This window comes from Toxorhynchites rutilus, chromosome 3 (genome assembly GCF_029784135.1).
Source record: "Toxorhynchites rutilus septentrionalis strain SRP chromosome 3, ASM2978413v1, whole genome shotgun sequence".
In the NCBI taxonomy this organism is placed as follows: domain Eukaryota; kingdom Metazoa; phylum Arthropoda; class Insecta; order Diptera; family Culicidae; genus Toxorhynchites; species Toxorhynchites rutilus.
The window spans coordinates 152,825,161-152,851,389 of record NC_073746.1 but is presented as its reverse complement, the minus strand read 5'-3'; the positions used below and the strand labels follow the sequence as shown (position 1 = coordinate 152,851,389).

At 40.2% G+C, this 26,229-nt stretch overlaps 1 protein-coding gene across 3 annotated transcripts in view; it reads left to right on the top strand.

Annotated features, from left to right (window-relative positions):
• LOC129778132 (platelet-derived growth factor receptor alpha) overlaps positions 1-26,229 on the top strand; it is a 268,265-nt gene that overhangs the window by 112,053 nt on the left and 129,983 nt on the right. For all 3 annotated transcript variants that reach the window (XM_055784844.1, XM_055784842.1, XM_055784843.1), the window contains 5 exons: positions 16,375-16,537; positions 20,714-20,910; positions 21,365-21,390; positions 21,446-21,467; positions 22,171-22,199. In XM_055784844.1, coding sequence (XP_055640819.1) covers positions 16,375-16,537; positions 20,714-20,910; positions 21,365-21,390; positions 21,446-21,467; positions 22,171-22,199 — 437 coding nt within the window. The remainder of the gene's footprint in view (positions 1-16,374; positions 16,538-20,713; positions 20,911-21,364; positions 21,391-21,445; positions 21,468-22,170; positions 22,200-26,229) is intronic.

Below are 26,229 nucleotides of genomic sequence, written 5' to 3'. Positions count from 1 at the left end.
ACTGTTCATGCGTGTTGATGGTAAGCTACCTAAACCAGGACTTTTTGAGAAAATTCTCCCCAAACCATGAAAATCTCATCTCCAAAACTGCGGATCCAAAAAATAATGTGAATAGAATTTCTTTATACTGGACGGACTTACGGAACGTGTCATGTAATTTTTCAATTTGTAACTTTGCAGGTGGCAGTTTGATGGTTTGAGGTAAATATTTTCAAAACGGCCTGGTTTAGAGCTTTTCATCAACACCAATGTATAGTCAGAAGTGCAATGATCATTTACTTCTGTTTTTGCATCAAAAACAGTGTGATAATTGGATAATTTGGCATCAGTTAATAAAATTCGGAAAGTCATGGCATGATATTATGAATAGGGGGTTCAGATTCTGGACTGGTAAGCTTGTTTACCAGATCAAACCCCTATCAAGAACTTATGAGGAGTGATCGTACGAATAGTAGATGCAGCTTACAAGCAGTATGAGTGATTCGAAGAGCTTGAACGAGTAGTATCCTCGGCGTGGAACGAGATACTTGGTCAAAACCACCCCGAATGAGTTATTTGAACTGATTGAGAATTAAAGATGGCCTATGAATTAGAAACTTATTGTAATTCATGTGAAATTGACGTTAATTTTGTAAAGGAGTGAGAGTTTTTCCATCTGTTTTTATAGTTATGAAACACTGGCATTTCTGTGTTTTGAATGTTTCGCGCCTGAACACATGTGTTGATACAAAGGGGACGTGTGCCACTTTTTTAACACTTTCGGTCTGACACACCGACGCGAGTATAGGAGTAACTTTTTCGGACAAGTGCCTTTTTTTATATTCTAGAATATTGTTGAATGAAATGTTAGTGGCGTGGAATTTTTATTGAATATAATGCATAAGATAATTACCGGACTATTCTTATTTGATTTCAGTTCCTTTTGTAACTGGATTGAACTGATCCATATATTAATTATTCATCGTTAGATTCATACGTTCAAACGCAAAATATAAATGGTTGACTTTCGTATAGTTATTCGCTGAATATAATGGTCATACATATACACACTTGTGAAATAATTTTACTTGTGGAGGAATTGTAAACAGTAAACTATAAACTAATCGGTGGCTTATGGTAATTTTTAACAGTTACAGTTCCGGGCATATTTTTTTATAATGAACAATATCGACAAGAAAACAAGAAAAAGAAAAGGAAATTCCTGGAAATCCTAGAAATATATCATCTTTTTATCCCCAATCTAAAAAAGGCATTAATTCTTAGTTTACCAAGAATACTGAGACAAAGAATATTATAAATATGCAAACTTTATATTGAAGAACCTTTATCATCTAGTGATTATCTAGAAGGTCGTTATACATTCTCCTCTTCGATAAAAGACCCGAAAAACACGCAATAACTGCATGGAATGTAAAAAATATGTTTGTTTCGAGCATGCAGTTATGCTATGTTCTGATTCTAACTCCAATGAAACCACAATCGATTAATACGTTTTTATGTTATTTTATAGCACTTTATACTTCCATGAATTATACTCAGTTGCTTGCTTCTAATTAATAACAGAGAAAAATTCGAATTTCGTTATTTGTGTTGGAATTACTCTGTTTTGAGGAGGCTGAATTAGATGTTCTATTAAAACATAATAAAGACGAAGAAAACATATTTTTGGAGTTTTTTCATTCAATAATACTCTCTTCTTCAAATAAATGCCAATAAAGCCTGAAAAATACACAATGGAAACATTACAGTGAAGTTCAATTTTCGGTCTGTGACACCGTGCGCGAGTATACGTGTTATGATTTTGCACGCGAGTACAGGAGGGTTAAATGGAGGTAGTTGTTATATGCTGCACTATATACTTCAATTTGACCGACTTGTTACATATCTCGGGAAACTCAGAAAAAATTAGTGGTTCTATAGTTGTGAAACGCAGTGTGTACTAAAGAATGTATAATTGAATACTTGTTTGAAGAGCCATGGGTAGACCTAGGATCCATTTTGTAATTTGTGAGAGACAAGGATTTGGAAAGCACGTATTTTGAAGCGTTGTCACGTCACAAAAATAAATCATTTTTTCAGTTTATCAGATGAGCCGAAGTTTAAACATTTTTATACTTGGGTTTCTTTTAGCAAACAATAAGGGTCAACAACCCATAAAATTTGGTTAAGATCGGTCCTCAAATAGAGGAGTATCAACTGTCTCAAGAAGTTTTTGTCACGTCACGCAAAGTATACGATCCATTCCAGCGTGACGAAACAACATTTTGATTTACTACAACACTTTTTTTGTAGTTCGCAATTTTCCGAAACTACCGAGATTACTCGGATGGGGCCAGACAAATTACGAGTTGTCGTCTCCAGCAGAACCCAAGCGAATGAAAAAACGAAACTCGTTTGACTCGTTTGACTCGAAAAGAGATGCTCGATGGTGTCGGTCGCTTCAAGAACTCTTCACTTAAAAGTGTGAAGATTCTTGCATGCGATCGACTGAAATCTGTGTCACTTAAAAATGACAAAAGAGTCCTCAATCGGACAAACTCTTTTCGTGTGACATTTGAGGGTTCCGCCCTTCCTAACTACGTTGCAATAGGTGCACTTCGTTTACCTGTTCGGTTGTTTGTACCCCGGGTAATGAAATGCAACAAATGTATGCAACTCGGTCACATGATGAGAATCCTTGCCCGAAAGAGCGCAAGTGTCTTCATTGCGGCGGGACTCCTCATGATCTTACTCAATGCCCGGTGTACATACAACGAGGGGAAAAAATCAAGCGTTCCTTAAAAGAACGTTCCAAGCGGACTTATGCAGAAATGCTTAAGAGTCCCGTTCCAACGACTCAGGACAATCCCTACTCCATTCTGCAGAACGACGAGCCTGTTGCTGACGCTCCCAATGCAGGAAGTTCCGGTACATCGCAGGGTGCCATCAGGAAAAGAAAAATTACTTCTTTTCCATCACTCCCCAGAAAGAAAACCGAAACTTCCCAAGTTGGAATGAAAACTCGAATCGAACGTGCTGAGAATAGACCGAAGCAAGTACCTCCTGGTTTAAGCGGTTCTTCTACGCACCAGGGGCCCTCAGCACTTCCCGGAGCAGCACTCAACACGTCTGCTGCTTTTTCGCTGTTGCCTCAGCCACAATATGGCTTGCTTGCGCTTTCTGACCTGGTGGACAACATTTTAAATGCTTTAAATATAAACGACCCTCTTAAAAGCATAGTATTATGTTTGCTTCCGATTGTGAGAACATTTTTGAAAGAAAAATGTGGTTTTTTGGCAGCGTTCATTTCCCTCGATGCCTGATTCAGTGCAAGAGGTCAAGGATTTGACCACTGTAATACAGTGGAATTGCAGGAGCATTATTCCTAAACTAGATCAGTTTAAATTTTTAGTTCACAGCTCTAACTGTGATGTATTTTCTCTCTGTGAAACATGGCTTTCTTCAGCCGATGAGCTGAATTTCCACGATTTCAACATGACTCGTTTAGTGGCGTACTATTGGGGATTAAAAAATGTCACTCCTTCTATAGAGTCACTCTCCCATCGATGACAGGCATTGAAGTTGTTGCTTGCCAGACACAAATCAATGGCAAAGACCTCTGCATTGCTTCGATATATATCCCTCCCAGAACTACGGTAGGCCGCCATCAGTTCTTCGATACTATCGAGGCAATGCCGGAGCCGCGGGTAATCTTAGGTGATTTTAACTCCCATGGAACAGCATGGGGATCACTCTACGATGACAACCGTGCCACTTTGATTTATGATCTGTGCGACAACTTCAAATTGACAGTTTTGAATACTGGGGAAGCAACCAGAATAGCCAACCCTCCTGCACGGGCAAGCATGCTAGACATATCTCTATGCTCTTCTTCGTTATCCCTGGATTGCATGTGGAAGTTAATCCAAGATCCCCACGGTAGTGATCACCTACCAATAATTTTATCGATCGCTAATGAATCAAGCTCTCGTGAGTCAGTCAATATTTCGTATGACCTCACGAAGAATATTGACTGGAGAACATTTGCGGAAATAATATCTGAAGCAATTGTTTCAATGCATGAACTTCCTCCACTCGAAGAGTATAACTTTATATCGAGTTTGATTTACGAAAGCGCACTTCAAGCTCAAAAGAAACGTGTACCGGCTACCACTTTCCGACGTCGTCCTCCATCACTTTGGTGGGACAAGGAGTGTTCAAAGGTCTACCTTGAAAAATCATCCGCTTTCAAAAAATTCAGGAAAACTGGATTAGTGGAATGGTTTCTAAAGTACCAAGCTCTAGAAGCCAAACTAAAAGGTTTGAATAAAGCAAAAAAGCGTGGATATTGGCGGAAATTCGTCAATGGTTTGTCAAGGGAGACCGCTATGAGCACTCTTTGGAATACGGCTAGGAAAATGCGTGGCTGGAACCATACAAACGAAAGTGAGGAATACTCTGACCGTTGGATTTTTAACTTTGCAAGGAAGGTTTGCCCCGACACCGTTCCTGCACAAAACGTCGTAAGCGACATTCCACTTCAAAGCGATTATCAGAATTTTTCGATGGTGGAATTCTCAATTGCCCTTCTCTCATGTAACTATTCAGCTCCGGGGTCGGACAAGATTAAATTCAACTTGTTGAAGAATCTTCCCGACTTGGCAAAACAACGTTTGCTGAACTTGTTCACCAAGTTTCTGGAGCTGAATATTGTCCCGCATGACTGGAGACAAGTGAGAGTGATAGCCATACGGAAACCCAACAAGCCGGCTTGCGATCACAACTCGTATAGGCCGATTGCAATGTTATCCTGTATTCGTAAATTGTTAGAGAAAATGATTCTACTTCGTTTGGACAAGTGGGTCGAAACGAACAATTTGCTGTCAAATACGCAGTTTGGCTTCCGCCGAGGTAGAGGGACAAATGATTGTCTCGCGCTGCTATCTTCTGAAATCCAAATCGCATTTGCTCGCAAAGAACAAATGGCTTCCGTTTTTCTCGATATCAAAGGGGCATTTGATTCAGTTTCCATGGAAATTCTCTCAGAGAAGCTTCATAATCGTGGACTTTCACCAATTCTTAACAATTTCCTGTACAATTTACTGTCAGAAAAGAACATGATTTTCTCTCATGGCAGCTCGAAATCTTCTCGTTACAGTTTTATGGGCCTACCACAAGGCTCCTGCCTAAGCCCCCTCTTGTACAGTTTTTACGTCAATGATATAGATGATTGTCTAACTAGAGACTGCACGCTGAGACAACTTGCAGACGATGGAGTTATTTCCATCACGGGTACTAATCCCGTCGTTCTGCAAAAGTCGTTGCAAGATACCCTGAACAATCTGTTCACGTGGGCCCTCAAGCTGGGTATCGAATTCTCTACGGAGAAAACTGAAATGGTCGTTTTTTCTAGGAAGCACGAACCCGCCCAATTCCAGCTTCACCTATCCGGCAAAACGATCAAGCACTCGATGTTTTTCAAATACCTGGGAGTATATTTTGACTCTAAATGTACCTGGGGAAGACACATTGCGTATTTGAAACAGAAATGCCAGCAAAGAATCAATTTTCTCCAAACAATTACCGGAACATGGTGGGGTGCCCATCCAGGAGACCTCATTCAGTTGTACAAAACAACGATATTATCAGTGTTAGAATATGTTATCAAGCTGGAGAGAATACAATATCGTTGCTTGCGTATAGCCATGGGGTGTTAGCATTCGACACATACGATGAGTCTCGAAGTTTTGGCAGGAGTACCCCCGCTTACTCTTCGGTTCACAGAATTATCCTACAGATTTCTCATCCGTTGCAAGATCATGAATCCATTGGTAATTGATAACTTCGAAAATCTACTCCAACTGACTCCTCAGTCAAGTTTTATGTCTTTATACCATGAGTACCTTACACACGACGTGCACCCTTCACCAGGCATCTCCAACCAAGTTTGCTTCCCATACTTCTGCAATTCCTCTGTCATTTTTTATCTGTCCATGCGACAAAAAATCCATGGAATCCCAGATCACCTACGCTCCGATTCTATTCCGCCGATATTTTCGGCAGAATATGGGAAAGTTAGATCTGATAAAATATTCTTTACTGACGGTTCATTCATAAACGGGTCCACTGGCTTCGGCATCTTCAATGAAAATTCCAGTGCCTCTTTCAAACTCAAAGATCCTTGTTCCGTGTATGTCGATGAACTGGGTGCGATATATTACGCATTAGGGATCATTGAAACATTGCCCATCGACCACTATTTTATTTTTTCAGACAGTCTCAGCTCAGTAGAGGCAATCCGCTCAATGAAAGTTGATAAACGCTCATCTTATTTCCTAACAAGAATAAGACAATTATTAAGTGTTTTGGTCGAAAAATTATTCAAGATTACCTTAGCATGGGTTCCCTCTCATTGCTCGATTCCGGGGAATGAGAAAGCGGACTCGCTAGCTAAGGTGGGCGCTTTAGAATGCACACTTTTTGAAAGGCAAATTGCTTATAATGAATTTTTCCACATTCCTCGTCAGTATACGCTCGTAAGTTGGCAGAGCATGTGGAGTGGTGATGAGTTCGGTCGTTGGTTACACACGATTATCCCTAAGGTTTCGACGAGTGCTTGGTTTAAGGGATTGAATGTAGATCGTGATTTCATTCGCGTGATATCTCGGCTCATGTCCAATCACTACAACCTAAACGCGCATCTCTATCGCATTGGGCTCGCAGCAAACAATCTTTGTGATTGTGGCGATGGCTACCACGACATCGAGCATGTTGTCTGGTCGTGTATCCGGTTCCATGCTGCTCGCTCTCAGCTCTCTAGAGCACTGAGAGCACAAGGCAGACAATCGGATATCCCCGTCCGGGATATCTTAGGTAGCCGGGATCCTGATCTTCTGCTTCATCTATACCTGTTCCTCAGAAACGCCGATGTCAACGTTTAATGATGTTTCCTTCGTTGTGTCCCCGTTTCATATCCCTCCTATCCGATCGATAAACTTTTACTTAGTCGCGGCAATACATACACACACTCTTTACAGATGCACGGGCCGAAGGTTGTGCAGTCCACTGATTATTCAACAAGAGCCAAAGGTTGTACCGCTCATGACAACTCTACACGAGCTGATGATTGCGCCGGCTAGTGACCATTCTATCCTGGATTCCTCGAGTCGAGAAAGACGCACCACGCTAGATATGGGGTACAGACTAGGGGGGCGTTGCTGATTAATGGTCAGCTGCATCCCAATAGCAGGTATCCCGTGTCGGGCACACGTACAGAGCATCGAAGACTGCAACATACCAATTATGAGAACACTTGTAATACTAACCTCGAGTCAACCGCGAGTAATCGGTTACATATTACTAACATAGTCTAAGCAAATATTGTCAAAATATTGAACTCCCGGCCCCGTTAGGCTGACGCCATATGAGCCTTAATAAAATGTATATTTTGGATAAAAAAAAACACTTTTTTTACATTTTCTTGTATAAATCACACAAAATTGAACGGTGTCATTGAGAAACTTTCCTTACAAGAATCATCGGTTGAAGAATATTGTATACTTAGATTGGTTTTTTGTCAGTCAAATAGTTTTCTGAAGTCACAACGCCTGACTTTTTGCTGTTTTCAACTTTTGAACATTAATGCTGTATCTTCAGTTCCGTTTCAAAACATTCAAATGAACTTTCCTCTATATTTTGTCAACAATAGACGGACGTAGATTCCAGAATATAGAATATAATCTTGTTTCGATTTCCGGTTTGCTGATAATTGTATTGAAAGACAAAAAATATGGGAAACCTATATGATTTGGGTATTGCTTGTAAGTATTATACCAGGATGGTGACTTCCGGTTCGTTAGAAACGGATCTAAAAGACTGGAAATTGCATGAATTCCCACAGTGTGATCGTGAATGGTTACATTAAAATACCATTCTGAATCATATTTTGGACCCTTTGTCAAAATAACTTGAAATGCTTAATGCCATGATGGTATAACTAAAGGGTCACTTTAAAGAATCAATTGAGGGGCTCAGAATGTAAGGGGTGTAAGTGACTTGATCGATTCCTCTTCATCGATTTTCTCTTTTGATCATAACATATCTGCAAACACGTTCCCAGCCTATTTGGCAATGTGGACGATAGGTCAGAACCTCAATTATCGGTTTCTATATCAAAATCAAATTGGAACGTTTTTGTGCGCTGAGTTATTCACGTAAGAAAAAGTTTATGAAGAGAAATCGATCAAATCACTTACACCCCTTGCATTCTAAGCCCCTCTATTGTGATAATTAATTTATAGTTATATCATCAGGGCATTAGGCATTTTAAGTTTTTATTACAGAGTGCCCGAAATATGAGTCTGTCCGAAATATGATTCACAACGGTATATCTATGGGTACGCGAAGAAGAGCGACGCGTGTGGAGTTAGACAATAAAAAATACACATTCAAATGAACACGCAAACGTCAACGGTCAACAGTCAAAGTCAACGTCAAAGTCAAAGTCAAAATCATCTTTAACACGCAAACATAAACGCCCTTACACAGGTACGCGCACATGCACAAAGAGTTTCTGATTACAAAATCAAATGCGTTCCACCTCTAGTGAGCGCCACTCATCATATTGTCAGCGTTGTGACATCTTTTATTTGGCACTACTAACAATTCGGTAGGAAGCACCGTTACTAAGATACAAAGAAGAGTAGGTTCAGGCCGAGTGGTTAGCGTCATAACTAACATGCCGGGTGTTCGGGTTCGATTCCCGTTCTGGTCGGGGGAATTTTTCTTCAAAGAAATTTCCTCCGACTTGCACTGTGATCACGCGTATTCTAGAGGTTGCCACTCAGAATGCATTCAAGGCGTGTTATTTGGCATAGAAATCTCAACTAAGTACTAATAAAAAATGACGCAAGTAATACTACGTTGAGACGGCGAAGTTCCTCTAGGAACGTTAGTGCCATTGAAGAAGAAGAAGAAGGTTCAGGACCACCGATCGCGTTAGGACCACTGTTTCCAGTCCATTTTCGACTTTTTGGGAGATCTTAGTGGAAAGTGAGAGGTATTCAGAGTATAAAAAACATAAAAAAACAGTGGTCCTAACGCAATCGGTGGTCCTGAACCTACTCCTCTTTGTATCACATTTGTACCTCTCACTTTCCTCTGAGATCTCTTCTTTCCCTTCAAAAAGCCAGAGGATAGTGAGAGGTATTCAGAATGATAAAAAAAACAAAAGAAATATAGTATAGCTTGCTAAAATACAGTGAATTTCTTATGTAATGAAACTTATAGATTGTGTGACGTTGCAACGCTTTGTGGACTGTTTTTTTCGCAAAGAGTGCGTTGTCACGTCACAAAATGCATGCCGATTTTTGCAAAGTTCTTGTGAGTTTTTTGAAAAACTGAATCCGGGAATCCACGTTCATCTTTTATTGACAAATCATAGAACAAAATTCATTTGTATGTTTTGAAACGGAACTGAAAATACAACATCAATGTTCAAAAATCGGAAACCGCAAAAAGACAGATGTTGTCACGTCACAAAAGTATTGGGCTGACAATAAGCGAATTCGACTTCATTCAGCTGATTCTAGTAAGAAATTTTTTCAATTTTAGGAAATCGTGTGATTTATACATGAAAGCAAAAAAAACTGTTTTTGGTGAGTCAAAACGTTGTCATGTAACGCTGGAATAGGTCATTAGGCTTAGGGCAAGTGCTCCTATAGTGGAGGCAGTACCAATAGTGGATGTATAGTAATAAAAGTCGTTTTATATCAAATTTAAGGGTAATTAAGGCAAATAAACTGAAAACAGAACGTTCGCTGGGTATTTACGTCACATTTGAGGTAATAATGACGTCTTTATAATACAAAATCATCCAGAAAAACTGTTTTCAAAACTCGTTGCAAAAATCAGTCCGATTTCTTATCATTTTTTTAACCGAATACCAATTTTGCTTAACGCTTTTACAAGTAGTAAAATAATGTTGCCCCATCCCTTCACTGTTTTTTATCAAGAACATGACTTATTTCAAGTTATGCAAAGTGTTTTAATATAACATTACTTGTTTTTCCTGCTTTTTACTTTTGTGCCATTATAGGCACATAAAAGCATGCTTGTTCCTATAGTGGCACATCACAATGTTTACAAATGACAGTCGCAGATTCGGTCGTAAACAAATCGTAGACAGTGAAAGTTTTGATTGATATTCTTTGTGATATCGGGTAAGAAACAGTTATTTACTCATGAAAATACATATAGTGACTCCCCAATTTATTACAGAACGGATTTGTCAATGAAGACTGTGCGGAAATACGGTGCAGCGACCATTTCCCGCTGCATGGAGTTAGTGATCACCAAGCAAAAGACTCTTTACGCGGCATGCAGAGCTTACGGCATTTCTCAATCTACCGTGCGTTACCGGCTTAGTGGCAACAAAAGCTCGGAAAGGGCCTTAGACTGTACTTACCGACCAGGAATAACGGAAGTTTCTCCTAAACTTGGCTACAATGCAGAAGAAAGGACTTCCGGTGACGTAACAGTTGCTGCTGAATAAAGTAAAGATTTTCTTCGAAACCAATTCTCGTCCAAATCCGTTCAAAAACAACGTTCCAAGTTAGTATTTAATCTTTTTTTTTTAAAAAAAAAGAGATGTGTTAAGAATATCCTTATCGGTTGTAGGTCGAAAATGGTTGAAAAGATTTCTTCATCGACACCGCGAGCTTACCTTCCGCACACCGGAAGCAGTAACGTCCGCCAGTGCAAAGGTCAAAGAGGCTGACATTCACCATTGGATCCAAGTCGCATGTTCAACGACGATGAAACATCATTCTACATCCGCAGACAAAAGCCGTGCTTGCTATTCACGGCAGCAAAAATGTAGTTGAACACGCAGACAGTCACAAAAACATAACCGTCATGTTTTCTTTTGGTGCGGTTGGATCAGTTGTACCACCAGGTGTTGTACTTCCTATGCAGCGCTTATCTGTGGAGATCCTGCAGAGCTTTCCTGACGAATGGCGTATCGGTAAATGCCCAAAAGGATGGATGGATATTACCAATTTTATGTTATACATCAGGAATGTTTTCTATCCAAATCTTCTGAAGAATAACATTCAATTACCAGTGTTGTACTTTGTGGATGGACACTCTTCCCATACGACTGCGGAGGTGGCCGAACTTTGTTTGGGTATCGTATTGATTGCGTTATACCCAAATATCACGCGTATTACGCGGCCGGCAGACGTTGCTATATCGGAATGGCGGATGAACAACGGAGGTACGAATCTTTCGCTGAAGGACTTTCCCGACGTGTTGCAAAAAGCGATAAATGAAAGGATCAAAGAGGAAAGCATTAAAACGGATTCAAAGATTGCAGTCTGTTTCCTTTTGGCGCTGATAATGTTGACTGAGAGAAATGCATTGCCAGGACAATAACTGAGGATGACGACCGTCCTGCAATATCCGATGCTCATGAACCAGCTGAGAAGGATCCTGTTGCATCCGATGCGGTTGAGGATAATCAAGGCATTGCTAGGACAGTATGTAAGAATGAGGCTAGTCCGTCAGTATGATGCTGATGCTTCCTAGACAGTTCATAAGGATCCTGTAGCATCCGTTGTGGTCGAGGGTCATGAATTAAACGAATATATTGTTGGCCAAGATGTTCTGGAAGATTCGATTATCATTCCAACGTCAACAATCCAATCTGCGATAGAATGTATTGGCAGGAAATGCATAGACGAATTCAATGACGGCTCAGTCAAATCCGAGGAAGAAGAAATCATTCGACAGCTTTACGAGATGTTGCTAATGCCCTTTGATATGCAACATATGGAAACCCCCAACTTGATTCCTGAGGTACCTACTACTAAAGACTCTATCCCTGGAGAGGTTTCAGCATTTGTCGAGCAGATGGGCGACGATTGCTTTAAGCAGGAAGAGCGTAACATTACACCACTCAGAGCTCTGAAGGAAGTAAATGGAGACAACATTGCAAGACGTGAAATGAGCATATCGGAACTGCTTCAGACGCCGCCAACTCCAAGAAGAAACAGCAATCACCGAAATTATAAAAGGAAATTTCACCCAGTCTTAGCAGCGGCTTGCGGAAACTCGTCAACTCGTCAACAAGAGGTGAAGCAAATCTTCCTATGAATTAGTATTAGCGAACAAAATATAACGTTTGTATTAAAAAAATGGACAAAAATTGCCGACTTTTCATGGGTTTACCTCACCCTTCGGCCATATACTAGCACAAATGAATTGACAGCGTCAAACACTGCCAAACTCTCAAGCTGGTGTAAATCAAGACGCTTAACATACTGCCAAGTGGGCCAAAATATGAAAACCACTCTGCAGCCATCTACAAACTATACAAAAGTAATTCAAGACAATTAAGCACAATTTGTGAACTATATTGATACTTCATTACATATGTTACATATATTAGGCTGTCAAAAAAGTCCTGCGGGGTTCCGCGAGGTGTCGTTGTAAACGCGTAGTTCTAGTTGTATTCATTGTATCGAGTCATACTACAGCTTGTTGGAAAGGTATTTTTGCGCGCTATAATATAGTCCTTGACAGTGTTTTGTTTGGTTAAGTCGTTCGTGAGTTATAGTGTCGCAAATATGGTGCAAAATAAAGAGAAAATCCGACATATTTTACAGTACTACAAAGTACAAAGGAAACAATGCATCTGAAGCGGATGGTGACTGGCGATGAAAAGTGGGTCACTTACGACAACGTGAAGCGTAAACGGTCGTGGTCGTAGCCCGCTGAAGCGGCTCAGACGGTGGCCAAGCCCTCATTAACGGCCAGGAAGGTTCTGCTGTGTGTTTGGTGGGATTGTCAAGGAATAATCTATTATGAGCTGCTTCCCTATGGCCAAACGCTCAATTCGGACCTGTACTGCCAACAACTGGACCGCTTGAAGGTAGCACTCATGAAGAAGAGGCCATCTTTGATAAACAGAGGCCGCATTGTCTTCCATCAGGACAACGCCAGGCCACACACTTCTTTGGTGACGCGCAGAAGCTCCGGGAGCTCGGATGGGAGGTTCTTTTGCATCCGCCGTATAGTCCGGACCTTGCACCAAGTGACTACCACCTGTTTTTGTCCATGGCGAACGAGCTAGGTAGTCAGAAGTTAGCCACAAAAGAGGCCTGTGAAAATTGGCTATCCGAGTTTTTTGCCAATAAGGAAGCGAGCTTCTATAACAGGGGTATTATGAAGTTGGCATCTCGTTGGGAACAAGTCATCGAACAAAACGGCGCATATTTGACTTAAAACAGATGATTGTAACTAATTTTATGAACAAATGAAAATTAAAAAAAAATACCGCAGGACTTTTTTGACAGCCTAATATATTACAAGCGTTTCGTCTATTGCATTCGTGTTGATAGCAATGACCATTTGCCATTACGATTTGCGCCATTTGGAAAAAGGCATTAATAATGAATTTTCAGGATTATATTAACGCTAATAAAACGCACTAAAATAAAAAGTAATGAATGAAAATTTACTTTTCTGTATCAAATAATTTTCGCGAATTTAACGATTGTTTCGAGTTGAATATGGCGTTTACGTAAGTGTTAAGCCAGATATAAAGAAGGTATTTGAAAGTGTTGATAGGTGTGTTCTTCGGCTGAAAACTAAAGCTGAAAAATTTATTTCGTTTCGAGTGCTGTTGCCTCCACACCACAACCAATCTGGTTCGCTCTATACTGTAACCATTTTAAAAGTATACTGATGGTGTTAGAGGCGAATGAACTGAGAAGTTTGAAGCCTCTTAGAGTCAAAAAAAAGAAGAAGGACTTTCCTGTCTGCTCTTCAACGTGGCGCTGGAAGGTGTTATGCGGAGAGCGGGCTTCAACATGCGGGGCACGATTTTCAACAAATCTAGTCAGTTTATCTGCTTCGCCGACGACGTGGACATAATCTGAAGAACACATGCGACGGTAGCCGACTTGTATACCCGACTGAAACACGAAGCAGGGCTGATTGGGCTTGGGATCAATGCGTCTAAGACTAAATATATGCTAGCTGGAGGGACTGATCGCAACAGAGTTCTTCTTGGTAGTAGTGTTGTGATCGACGGCGACGAGCTCGAGGTGGTGGAGGAATTTGTCTACCTTGGCTCGTTGATAACAACTGACAACAACAACAGCCGTGAAATTCGAAGACGCATTGTCAATGGAAGTCGTGCCTACTATGGGCTCCGCAAATCCTTGAGGTCCAACAAGCTCCGACCCCGTACGAAGTGTACCATGTACAAATCCATAATTCGACCGGTTGTTCTCTATGGGCACGAAGCATGGACGATGCTTGAAGAGGACTCACAAGCGCTCGGAGTTTTCGAACGCCGAGTGCTCAGAACAATATACGGTGGTGTACAGGAAAACGGAGTATGGAGAAGGAGAATGAACCACGAACTGGCGCAACTCTACGGCGAACCCAGCATCCAGAATGTCGCCAAGACTGGACGAGTGCGATGGGCAGGGCATGTTGCAAGACTGCCGGACAGCAGCCCTGTAAAGATGGTGTTCGCATCTAATCTGGTAGTAACAAGAAGAAGGGGAGCCTAGCGAGCGAGGTGGTTGACCAGGTGGAGCAGGACTTGGCAAGAATCGGTGCAGCCGGGAGTTGGAGAACTGCAGCCATGGACCGGGTTTATTGGAGAAGAGTAGTGAATCAGATCTAATCTCAATGGGATGTAGAGTCATAGTAAATAAATAAAACGAGTAGCAGCTGAATACCACTGAAATTATTAAGAGAATGTAATTTAGACCCTTACACAGCATATCTTGTTTTATAGATCTACCTTGAGCTCACCGAGTATATTGATAAGTTTGGCAATAACAGCTAAATTTGCAGCACATTTTGACTCGCGAATCATATCCTCTTAGCTGGGCGTGGTTTACCTTCACACGCCCTGACGAAACTACCCATGCATCATCAGTCATAGTAACCCACAAGTCAGCAGAAAAAAAATGACACTATCAGTCGAACTCTAACCGTGATGGTGAAAACAGTGAAGCTACGTGAAGTGACAGTGAAGTGAAGAAGTGTGCGCGTTCAAAAAACGATACCCCGCCGCGCCCAAAACGAACATCGTGCGGCACTTTGTGAATACGCCCGTTCCGGCATCTACAAAATCTTGGCACTATTGTACAACAATCAGAGCATCGAAAGAAAGGCCGGTTCCGGACGGCCAACGACCATGAGCGACAAGAAGCTTCAAAGGATGCTGAAGAAGATGATCGATTGAAAAGTGGCTACATCGCTGCTTGCGTTTGGCCGGGAGGTCGGTGCAACCAGCCAAACAGTGGAAAAGTATCTGGCGAACATGAACATAAATGTCCGGAAGAGAAGTCCCGTCCACTGGTCTCGGAGCTGCAGGCAATGACGCAGCAGCAGTGGCTGAGGGTGGTCATGCCGACGAGACCTATCTCACCCTGGATGGCAACGACTAGCAGGGCACTTCGTATTTTACTTCCCTCGCGAAGGAAGTGAGCTCCGAAGTGAAGTTTATTCCACACACCAAGTGCTGCTGTGGCTGAGAATCAACGAAAAGGGGATGTCAAAGCCGCTCTTCTTTAGCTCCGGACTGGCTGAGAATGGGAAAATTTTTAGTACGAAGTACCTGCCGCAAGTTGTGTCGTTCATCAAGAAATACCATAAGGGCGAAGATGCGGTGTTCTGGTCGGATCTGGCGTCGGCCCACTACTCGAAGCGATCGTTAGAGGAGCTGGAGCGGCTGAATACCGATGGTTTTTTTTTCGTTTTTGAAACAAATATAAATATAAATTTATTTCACAAATACAACAGGTAACATTTGCCCTAATGTTAGATACTTAAGTACTATTATCTTAATTTATTTCTACAAAGCCTGTTGTTGTACCCAAGTCGGTGAACCCGCCCAACGTCCCCTAGCTGCGTCCCGTCGAGAATTTCTGGGCAAACCTGAAGCGTAAGATATACCTCAACAATTTTGCCGCGAAAACTGAGAAGGAATTGATAAATAAAACAAACGAAGAAAGAACTCAAAAACATGCCTACACACATGTTTTCGTCCGCCATAGCGAATTCACTGCCGGAAGGCCGCTCGCAAGGGCGTAGATTATTTTCCATGGGAAATTTATCAAATTCAACTATCTGTCTTAGTTTTTTTTTTCTTATCACCATCCGAAAAAGGTCCATTTTTTAATGCAAACGTTTTTGTGAACGCAACTCGTGACGTCAAAATTTACCCGTTGTAAACGGCTCTTTATGATAACTTTATGATAACTTAGTGTTCTGCATCAAATTATCAATTTATTAGCTTAAAGAAACGTTTCGCCACAGTTCTTATTATGGGTTTACGTATGCTGATAACACAAAATTTTTGTTTTTTTACAGAATGCGTGGAAAACGTGTGTTCATGCCACTATGAACAGAGGCTTCCAAACATCAGTATAAGTTCCGTCATTCGAGAAAACCTTCTCATTGTGAATTGGACACTGGGGCATTACATTAAAGCTGACCTGCCGGATGGCGTTGAACTGAACCACACCGTGATCACGTATGTTTAATAGAATAACTGTTGCCATTCATTTCAATAATAATTGTGAGAACAAAGCCTAACAGCGCCACTTTGGTTTAAAACCGTCTCTGTTTTCATTGAGAACCATCGTTTCTTATTTTCCATCACTTCTTTCAGACTATACAACACGATTTTTTGACGTAGGACTACATCTATCTAGAAATGAAATGAAAATCTAAACATTTAACATGTAGAAAAAAAATTGGAATGTTTATAAATTGAGTTTTTTGACGTAGGACTACGTCTAACCGGAAGATATAGGGGGTGAAATGGAAATCTAGGCACTGAACAAGTAGGAAAAAATGCAAGATTTGGAACGCTTATAACTCGAGCATTTCTCAATAGATCGCAAAAGTTTTTGCATCAATTGATAGGAAATATATCTACGCATCTATCATAACGAATAACATTTCATTTTTCTTGAGATAAATAATTGAATAATTGTGAAATATCAAGCATTGTCCAAATACACTATGTGCCCATTTTTGATTGGTCCATTTTGTGCTCCTCAAATCGTACCGACCAAAACGGGCAACCAGAGCAGCAGCGAAATAGAATGAAGCACGATTTTAAAGGAAAAAGAAAAAAATGAGGGAAACATTGGTCGCAGTCTCACACATGCGTAATTCTCGAGCCAGCCAGTCAGCTTAAAAATCCCCGCTCCGCTGCCGTAACGATCATTCTCATCCAAACCGTACACCACATCGGTTCGCATCACAACACATCAACAAACCAACCCAAGCAGCCATGCCTGGACATGGTAAAGGAGGAAAAGTGAAGGGAAAGGCAAAATCCTGCTCGAACCGTGTTGATCTGGAGTTCCCCGCAAGGGTAGCTAGGCCGAGCGCTTTAGTACCAGTGCACCAGTCCACCTAGCCGGCGTTATATAGTTTCGGCCGCCGAAGTGATCGAGTTAGCTGGCAAAGCTGCTCGCGACGATAAGAAAACCCGCATTCGGAACAGAACACATTCGGTTCGGTGGACATCAAGACAACAGGCAGTTGCAGCGAGTGGCGAGTGGCAAACGCAATCGCAAAACGGCATCAGGTAGCAGAAGAAAAAAGTTTGTTCTTTATACAAACTGCTTTGGCGGCAAATCCAGAACAAGGCGGCATCGAGGGCGTTCGAAATGGTTTTTTTTTAAACCACGAGTACTAAGTTTTCTAAATTGGAACCATTCCATAAAACACGGCGCTTATCAGGGCCATTAAATCTTTCAAAAAAGAGTTTACGGAATACAGTTCAATGCATTCTAAAATAATATCCAAAATAATAATAAAACACAAATTGATTTTTTTATAATTTGTTTGCCAGGATATGATGAGTATGTGAATTTGGCAGTTGTTCTGAGCTTATTGATGGTTGGGGACTTTCCCGATTATCCAATTTTCACCAATTCTTAATTTGCTTCTAGATTGAAAGTACAGTAATTTATATTTAGCTCGACATTGAGCTAATTGGATGGATCTGTAATGCGACATTTTTGTAAACATAGAGTTCGGGGTCCAAATTATGACCCCACATTGAAAGTCGACACTGTACCACTGTCATCGGAAATGTTCAATTACAGGTTAAAATTACCTCCAATCCGATACTGAGTGGTGGTAATGCGACGTGCCATTAAATTTAATTTACTGACCAACATGTCACAAGCTGGATGGGAAGAAATTTTCCAACTGTGAAAGCTGTGGCGAGTGGCAAACGCAAAAGCTAAACAGGAAGGTTTAACCGAACAAGATGGGGATATCGAGTGATTAAACAGTAAACTAATCCATTTTTCAGGTAGATAGGTAGGTATTCACGTAGGAGAAGAAAATAAAACAATATATTTGAAATATATATTTAACAAAAGCTGTCCCCTTTGTATAGTCCTACGTCACTCCGGTTATGTCCCCGACATTACCCACCCGTCTTTTTTTAATGTATCTCAAAGATCTAAAGCATAAAAGATGTTTTCGTCAATTGATGGGAAATATTTCTATGCATCTATCACAGTGAATAACGTTTCATTTTTCTTGGAATAAACAATTGAATGATTGTGAAATGTCAATCATTATCCAAACGCGCCAATTCGTGCTCGTCAAATGGCACCGATCAAAAGGATAGTTTTTCTCTCAGTGCATTTATGCATACCGGAATGCAAATGAACTTTCAGGTTTGAAACCTCTATAGCATGAAAAATTGGAATTGAAGTTTTTGTATCAGCATACATTTTTGTACTCCAGAATGTGTTTTCCTAACACGGACTACAAAATCGGATTCGAACACAATACTCATTCAATCGATAATTTAACCAATACAAACAAGAGATTACTAAGTCTTCTTCAACGGATATATCATAGATATAACCCACCCATTTTTGACGTGGGACTACGTCTAACCGGAATATATGGGGGATATAATGAAAACATAAACACTGAACATGCAGGAAAAACGCAAGATTTCGAATGCTTATAACTCGAACATTTTCTACTGGATCGAAACAATGATTTTTTTTTCATTGAATAAATAATTGAATAACTGTAAAATGTTAAGCGTTATCTAAACGCCTTAACTGCCTCTTTACGGTTTCCCCAACACAGACTTCAAAACCAAGCAGCCTTGGGGAAATCGGAATTGCAAATACACGAAAGTATGGGGACTTTTGTTCTCTCCGAAATGTGTTTCCTAACACAGACTTCAAAACCAAGTAGCGTTGGAGAAATCGACATTGCAAATACATGAAAGTAGGGGGAGCTCATGTTCCCACCAAAATGTGTTTCCCTAACACAGACTACAAATCCAAGGAGCGTGGAGCGAGGGGGAGTTAGTAGTGATGTCTAAATTTTTCATTTATTCGATTATCGATTAATCGTTGGGGCATTTTACAATATTCGATACATTCGAATAATTGTCTTTCAATATTCGATTAATCCAGCGAATATTTTTTCTTTCAATAATCACGAATCATGTTGTCATTCTGGTCGTGTGGTCTATCAGGTTGTAGATGTTCCATTATTGGATAAAAAATGATGGATAAAAAATTTATATAGCCTATTTCTTAACCGAAAAATGCATTAACCTTGAGAAAAATGCCTTCTTTATTAATCGCGATTACAGTGACAACTATTCGATGTATTCATATTTTGATTTTAAATTATTCGATACAAAATTACTCGATTATAATTTCAGATATTCGATTATTTGAATTAATCGTATGATTAACCGACGTCTCTAGGAATTAGAATTGCAAATACATGCAAGTCGGGGCATTTTTGTTCCGACTAAAATATGTTTCCTCAACACAGGCTTCAGAACCAAGTTGTCTAGGGAAATTGGGATTGCAAATTCATGCAGATCGGGAGTATTTTTGTTCCGACTGAAATCTGTTTACCTATAAAGATTTCTAAACCAAGGTGCCTGGGAAACTGGCATTGCAAATACATGCAAACTACGAGTACTTTTTGTACTCGCTTGCCTTTGTGCAGACTAGAGTGCGTTTCCCTAACACGGTCTTCTAAACTTAGGTACCTGGTAAAATCGTGCAGACACTAGAGACATGGCATTTGTTCAAACTTTTTACTCACAACGCAAATATAGTGAATTCAATTGAATTCGGAAATTGTTTCATTTAATCAAAAATTTAATCATTACAAACAAATGATTACTAAGCTAAGGTAGTCCCACGTCATACTTGCGGTTATATCATAGATACAACCCACCCATTTTTTCTGCTAATTATTCGACTCTGTTTTTCGTAGAGCTTCGACACTGTTTAGTGTAGACCGTTTTTTTTTTGTTTGTAAAAACTCATAACTTTGATCTCTATTAGCTGTTGCCCGTTACATCGTTCCGTAATTTCGTTTCTCCATTTTCTCTTACCAGTTTCCCCATGGATAACTCTTCTTACGGTCCTTGGGGATATTTTTACGGCGGCGGAAATTTTGTTGCGGCCTTTTTACACTGAGTAAATCGCGAAAACACTGTTGACCAGACTAAGAGTACCCATGAAATAGCTAATATGTTGAAGTGTTAAAGTGAATCTAAATTTATTGGACAATTTCTAAACGATTGTTCTCAACACCTTACATCCATTACATTATTAACATTCAGTAGTAGAGTAGATGAGGGCATGTTTTTTCTGTGAGTATTCTAAGCTTTCGCTCTCAATTGTAGCGTTCGATCCATTCTCAATAAGACCATCGGCTGGGAGGGCCGAAAAAGTATCAAGAAGTCAATTGCATTCGACCCGCTGCAGTTTGGCAGTTACGCATTCAACATGGATGATTTTCCCGGAAGCAAAACACATTTCCTCGTCGAAGCGAGCCTCTATGATAGCAGACGATGCTATTCTGATGCGGATACAATACGTGGTGCGTACATAAATTCCATTCGAACTGTTGACCAAAGGGAGAAGTAAACTGACCTATTTCCCGTCTGCAAATCTGAAGCGGCCCATACACGCACAATGTTACTGTGCAAATGCGTGTACAATAGTATTAATAGATTGTGCGCAAACATACAATATTATTGCGCAACAGTAGGATTTGTGCAACGAAATTGAATATGTGGAGATTATATTGAAGGTTGAACTGGATATTATCCACAAATGAAGCATTATTTTCAAACATTGCACAATAAATATTTAAATTTTAAGATTTTCTACAATATATTGTACAGCCTTTCAATATCAGAAATACACGTTAAATTTTGTTGTGCGACCTCTTATGTGGCGCATTAATATTGGATGTGTATGGGACCCTTAAGGCTTTCGTCCTTGCTGTTTGTGCATCTAAAAATATGTTTCTCTTTATGTTTATTTTGCAGTGTATATTCCAGCCATCGTGGCACAGGTATGTTCAAAAATTTGTCTCGATTAGAAAGGTATACTAAAATAGTTCTTTTCAGGATTCTAACCGTCGGCAGGAGAGTAAGTATCATAATTCTGTAAAGAAATCCTTATTTCAATAAAATAACACGAGCATTCAAAGCTGCTCGCAAGTTCGTGCTTGAAATGCAAATAATTCATTTGGAAGCAAGAAAAATGTGACACGAAAAAATATATTGAAATTTTCAAATTTTTCTCTAGAGGATATCTTTTATTTTCTTAATGATTTAAATAGACAAGCGGTTGATTCGAAAAATGACATTATAAAAAATAAAGAATGATGCTGCGTACGGATGCAATTTTGTGCAATCGATGTTAGGCATTTTGAACGATTTAATTTCAAAATTCAATTTGCTGATGCTTTTATTTCGGTATGTGAGTTACCGTAGAAGTATGTATCAAAAAATAAAGTCCTTTGTGAGAGAAAAATTTAAATTATTCAAATAATTTTACTAGTGGGGTGAAAAAGACAGTTACGTGAGGGAGTTAAAACGGACAGTGAAAGGTTTGCATTTCTAATTTCAAATTTTAAAAAATCACGTAACAGGTTTCGGAGACATGGGATAAACATGTTCTATGGTATGAAAAAGCACGATTTCTAGGTCGACCTAGTTCTTTGTGGAGTTTATTATTGCACCCAACAAGAACTGAACACCATGGACATTGATTAGAGAATCTGTTTAGTTTCTAATTCAACTGATGAACAATTAAGAGCAAATAATAATGTTTTCCTGTTTTCTTCCAGAACCCGAACCGGAAGCAAAGTCATCACAGGTAAGTCGAAACTTAGTGATAGCGCTAGGTAAACCTCATGATCTCTATGTCCATTTGATACAACCATAACTCAAAATAGCATGGTTCGGAAACATTCTTCGTAATGAAGCCGAAACTGCTCGTAAAGAGTAAAACGCGGTTCTGTATGATACACAGCCGCATAGTTGGCGTAGGATTACGCTTGGTTATTTTTTGCATTTGAATGTTGCACATGCTTGAAATGTTCCATTGCTAAACTCTTTAATAATAATTTGGTGGCCTTGGGAAGGACCTCCTCAACGTAGCATTACTTGCGTCATTTTTATTAGTAGCATTTGGTTGAGATTTCTATGCTCAATAACACACCTTCAATGTACTCTGGGGTGGCAAGCTCTAGAACACGCATGACCACGATGCAAGCCGGAAGATTTTTGACAAAACACTATGTCTTTGATTTCATACCACAATAGTTCAAAATAATGGACGCAGTGGTTCACACCCAACAGGGAAAAAAAATGTCTTTGATTTCTATATAGGTGGGTAACTCTACGAAAAATGTAACGACTCATGAAGAATTTTCAAACGCATATTACTCAAAATAATTATTGCACCATATGTTGTGTTATATACCATTAGAAATCTATCCAGCATTTTTGTGCTTGAAACATGAACAGTGAATATAGTAAAAAAGTTAACAATTTGACTATTGAAATGCATGTTTTTCGATTGTCTCGCTTTCTTTTCCGACGCAACGACCAATTTTGTTGCCTAACTTCGGGCGTTCGTTGATGCATTAATGAATTATTCTCTATTTTCCGATAATAGGCATTTATCAGTTATTGTATTGTATGTTGTCCAATCAATTCGTGCTCAATTCACGTTTTTATCGTGTAGGTCTTGCTACTAACAATTCATGTAATGTTGATCCAGGATATCATGATATCGAGCATGTTGTTTGGTAATGCAAAAAATGCAAAGAAAGAATTTAACTTGCTGCTGAATTAGGGTTTCGAATAGGGTATACTCACGCATATCAGATTATGATAGCGTGAGCAGTCGCGATCTTAATACATGTAGGTCTTCCATATAAGCCCGCTACACTTCCTCGAATGCACTTGCTCATTCTCCTTTCCCTTTTCTATTCATAAGCTTAGCACCCAATGAGATCAATTCACTACAGCAGCCACACGAGCTTCCCAAGAGAGCACTCATGGCCATAGGATACTCAATATACATCACCTATAAAGTTATTACAACCCTCTACAAATAATGTTCCCAAGAACGTGGCAACAAAGGAGAAAATGCTATTTTTATCTATAATATATTTCTGTAGTCATACATTTATTTGACTCAGTCTTATATTTATATATATCTTAACTATTTAGACTTGTGTTTAAAATTGATAAATGATGGCCTCTTGTCTTCTTCTGCATGATTGAATAAACAGAAGAAAAAGGGTAATAATGTCTTTAATGGTATTTTTATGTACATTTTAGAACAGAATGTGGTTCCGGATTCTACCACGTTATCTCATCTAACCCGTTTAAAGGATAAAAGTTCATATAAGAAACGCTTCCGTTTAATGTATTAAAAAAGATAAAAATATAGATTTTAAACAATGGAAAAACTCAATTCAAATGCAGTTACTACAAACGATCACAGTCCTATGTCAAGATCCCGTCCGTGACCCTAGGCTCAGACCCATAAACTTTTTTGACGAAAAATCCCCCGGCCAGAACGGGAATCGGAACCCGAACACCCCTGGCATGGTAGTGTGGGACCCAACCACTCGCAGGATTACCTTCTTCCTATCTATTCTTTGAATTTGAGAGCGTAGTTTTGGAATTCCTAAGAAAAGGACGTTTTTGTTGAAACGGGACAAACCTCGATGCTCGATTCAGCACATGTTCCTTTTAATCAAATATTGGGTTGGGGAAAAAGAAATGTCGTATTGATCGAAATATGACGCTTTATTTAACATACTTGAAATTATCCAATTTGAGTCAAATATGCGTCGCTTTGCTCGCAAAACTTGTTGCCATTTAGAAGGCAACACCATTATCCCCCCCCCTTATAAAATCCCCCTCCTTATTTGCAAAAAACTCAGACAGCCAGTTTTCGCAAGCCTCTTTTGAGGCCAACTAAATATCACCAAGAGCGTTTTGCATGGACCGGAAGAGATGATAATCACTTGGAGCCAGGTCCGGACTATACGATGGGTGCAATAGGACATCCCATCCGAGCTCCTGGAGCTTCTGGCGGGTCATCAAAGATGTGTGAGGCCGAGCGTTGTCCTGGAGGAAAACAACACCATTTCTATTGATCATTTCTGGCCGCTTCTGGTCAATCGCCTGCTTTAAACGGTCAAGTTGCTCACAGTAGAGAACCGAGTTGAGGGTCTGACCAGCTGCTCAGCTCATAGTAGATGATTCCCTTCAAATCCTTGTTCTCTTTTTGCACAAATTACGTAACACGCTAATAATGCAGTTTTAAGACCCCCTCCTCCCTATGTAACAAGAAGTAACGCAAGACAAACCCCCCCCCCCCCTCTTCATGTTTTATAACGCTAACATCATTTGTGCACAAAGTCGAAGTCGTTGGAAATATTGACATAGGACTATGTCTATGCATTTCTATATAGGGGGATCACCCTACGAAACATGTAACGATTCATTTAGAGTTTTCAAACGCATATTACTCAAAATCGTTATTGCGACTTATTGGATTGGGGAAAAAGAAATGTCGTATATTGTCACTATATGGCAACACTTGAACATATCTTGTGTTGTACTTATCGCATCGGGTCATACTATACGACTATTTGAAGACGACAATCTGTGCTACAAGTGTCGTTTTGACAGTGTTGTGATTGTGCTTTTCAGTCTCAAGTTATAGCAAGTCAAAGATGGAGTCCACCAAGCAAGAAATTCGCCATATTTTACATTTTTACTACTTTTACTGCGAGGTAAAACTGCAACGAAGGCGGCCGAAAAAATTCGTGTAGTTTATGGACCCGATACTGTAACGATTCGCACAGCACAGCGTTGGTTTGATCGATTTCGTTCTGGTGTAGTGGCTGTCGAAGATACACCCCGTACTGGTAGGCCAATCGTCGTGGAACCCGATAAAATCGTTGAAATCATCCAAGTAGACCGGCATGTGAGCACTCGCTCGATTGGCCAGGAACTGGGTATAGACCATAAAACCGTTTGGAACCATTTGCAGAAGATTGGATTCCAAAAAAAGCTGGATGTATGGGTGCCACACGAGTTGACGCAAAAATCTTTTATACCGAATCAATGCCTGGGACGGAACGAACTCGATCCATTTTTGAAGAAGATGGTGACTGGTGATGAAAAGTGGATCACATACGACAACCTAAAGCGAAAAAAAGTCGTGATCGAAGCGCGGTGAGCCGGTCCAAACCATCGCCAAGCCCGGATTGACGGCCAGGAAGGTTTTGCTGTGTGTTTGGTGGGATTTGAAGGGAATCATCTACTATGAGCTGCTCAACTATGGTCAGACCCTCAACTCGGTTCTCTACTGTGAGCAACTTGACCGTTTGAAGCAGGCGATTGACCAGAAGCGGCCAGAAATGATCAATAGGAATGGTGTTGTTTTCCACCAGGACAACGCTCGGCCTTACACATCTTTGATGACCCGCCAGAAGCTCCGGGAGCTCGGATGGGATGTCCTATTGCACCCACCGTAAGTCCGGACCTGGCTCCAAGTGATTATCATCTCTTTCGGTCCTTGCAAAACGCTCTTGGTGATACTAAGTTGGCCTCAAAAGAGGCTTGCGAAAACTGGCTGTCTGAGTTTTTTGCAAATAAGGAGGGGGGTTTTATAAGCGGGGGATAATGAAGTTGCCTTCTAAATGGCAACAAGTTTGCGAACAAAACGGCGCATATTTGACTTAAATTGGATAATTTTAAGTATGTTAAATAAAGCGTCGAATTTCGATCAGAAATACGACATTTCTTTTTCCCCAACCCTATATTTTGCAATGCCGATTTCCCCTAGCTCCATGGTTTTGAAATCTGTGTTAGAG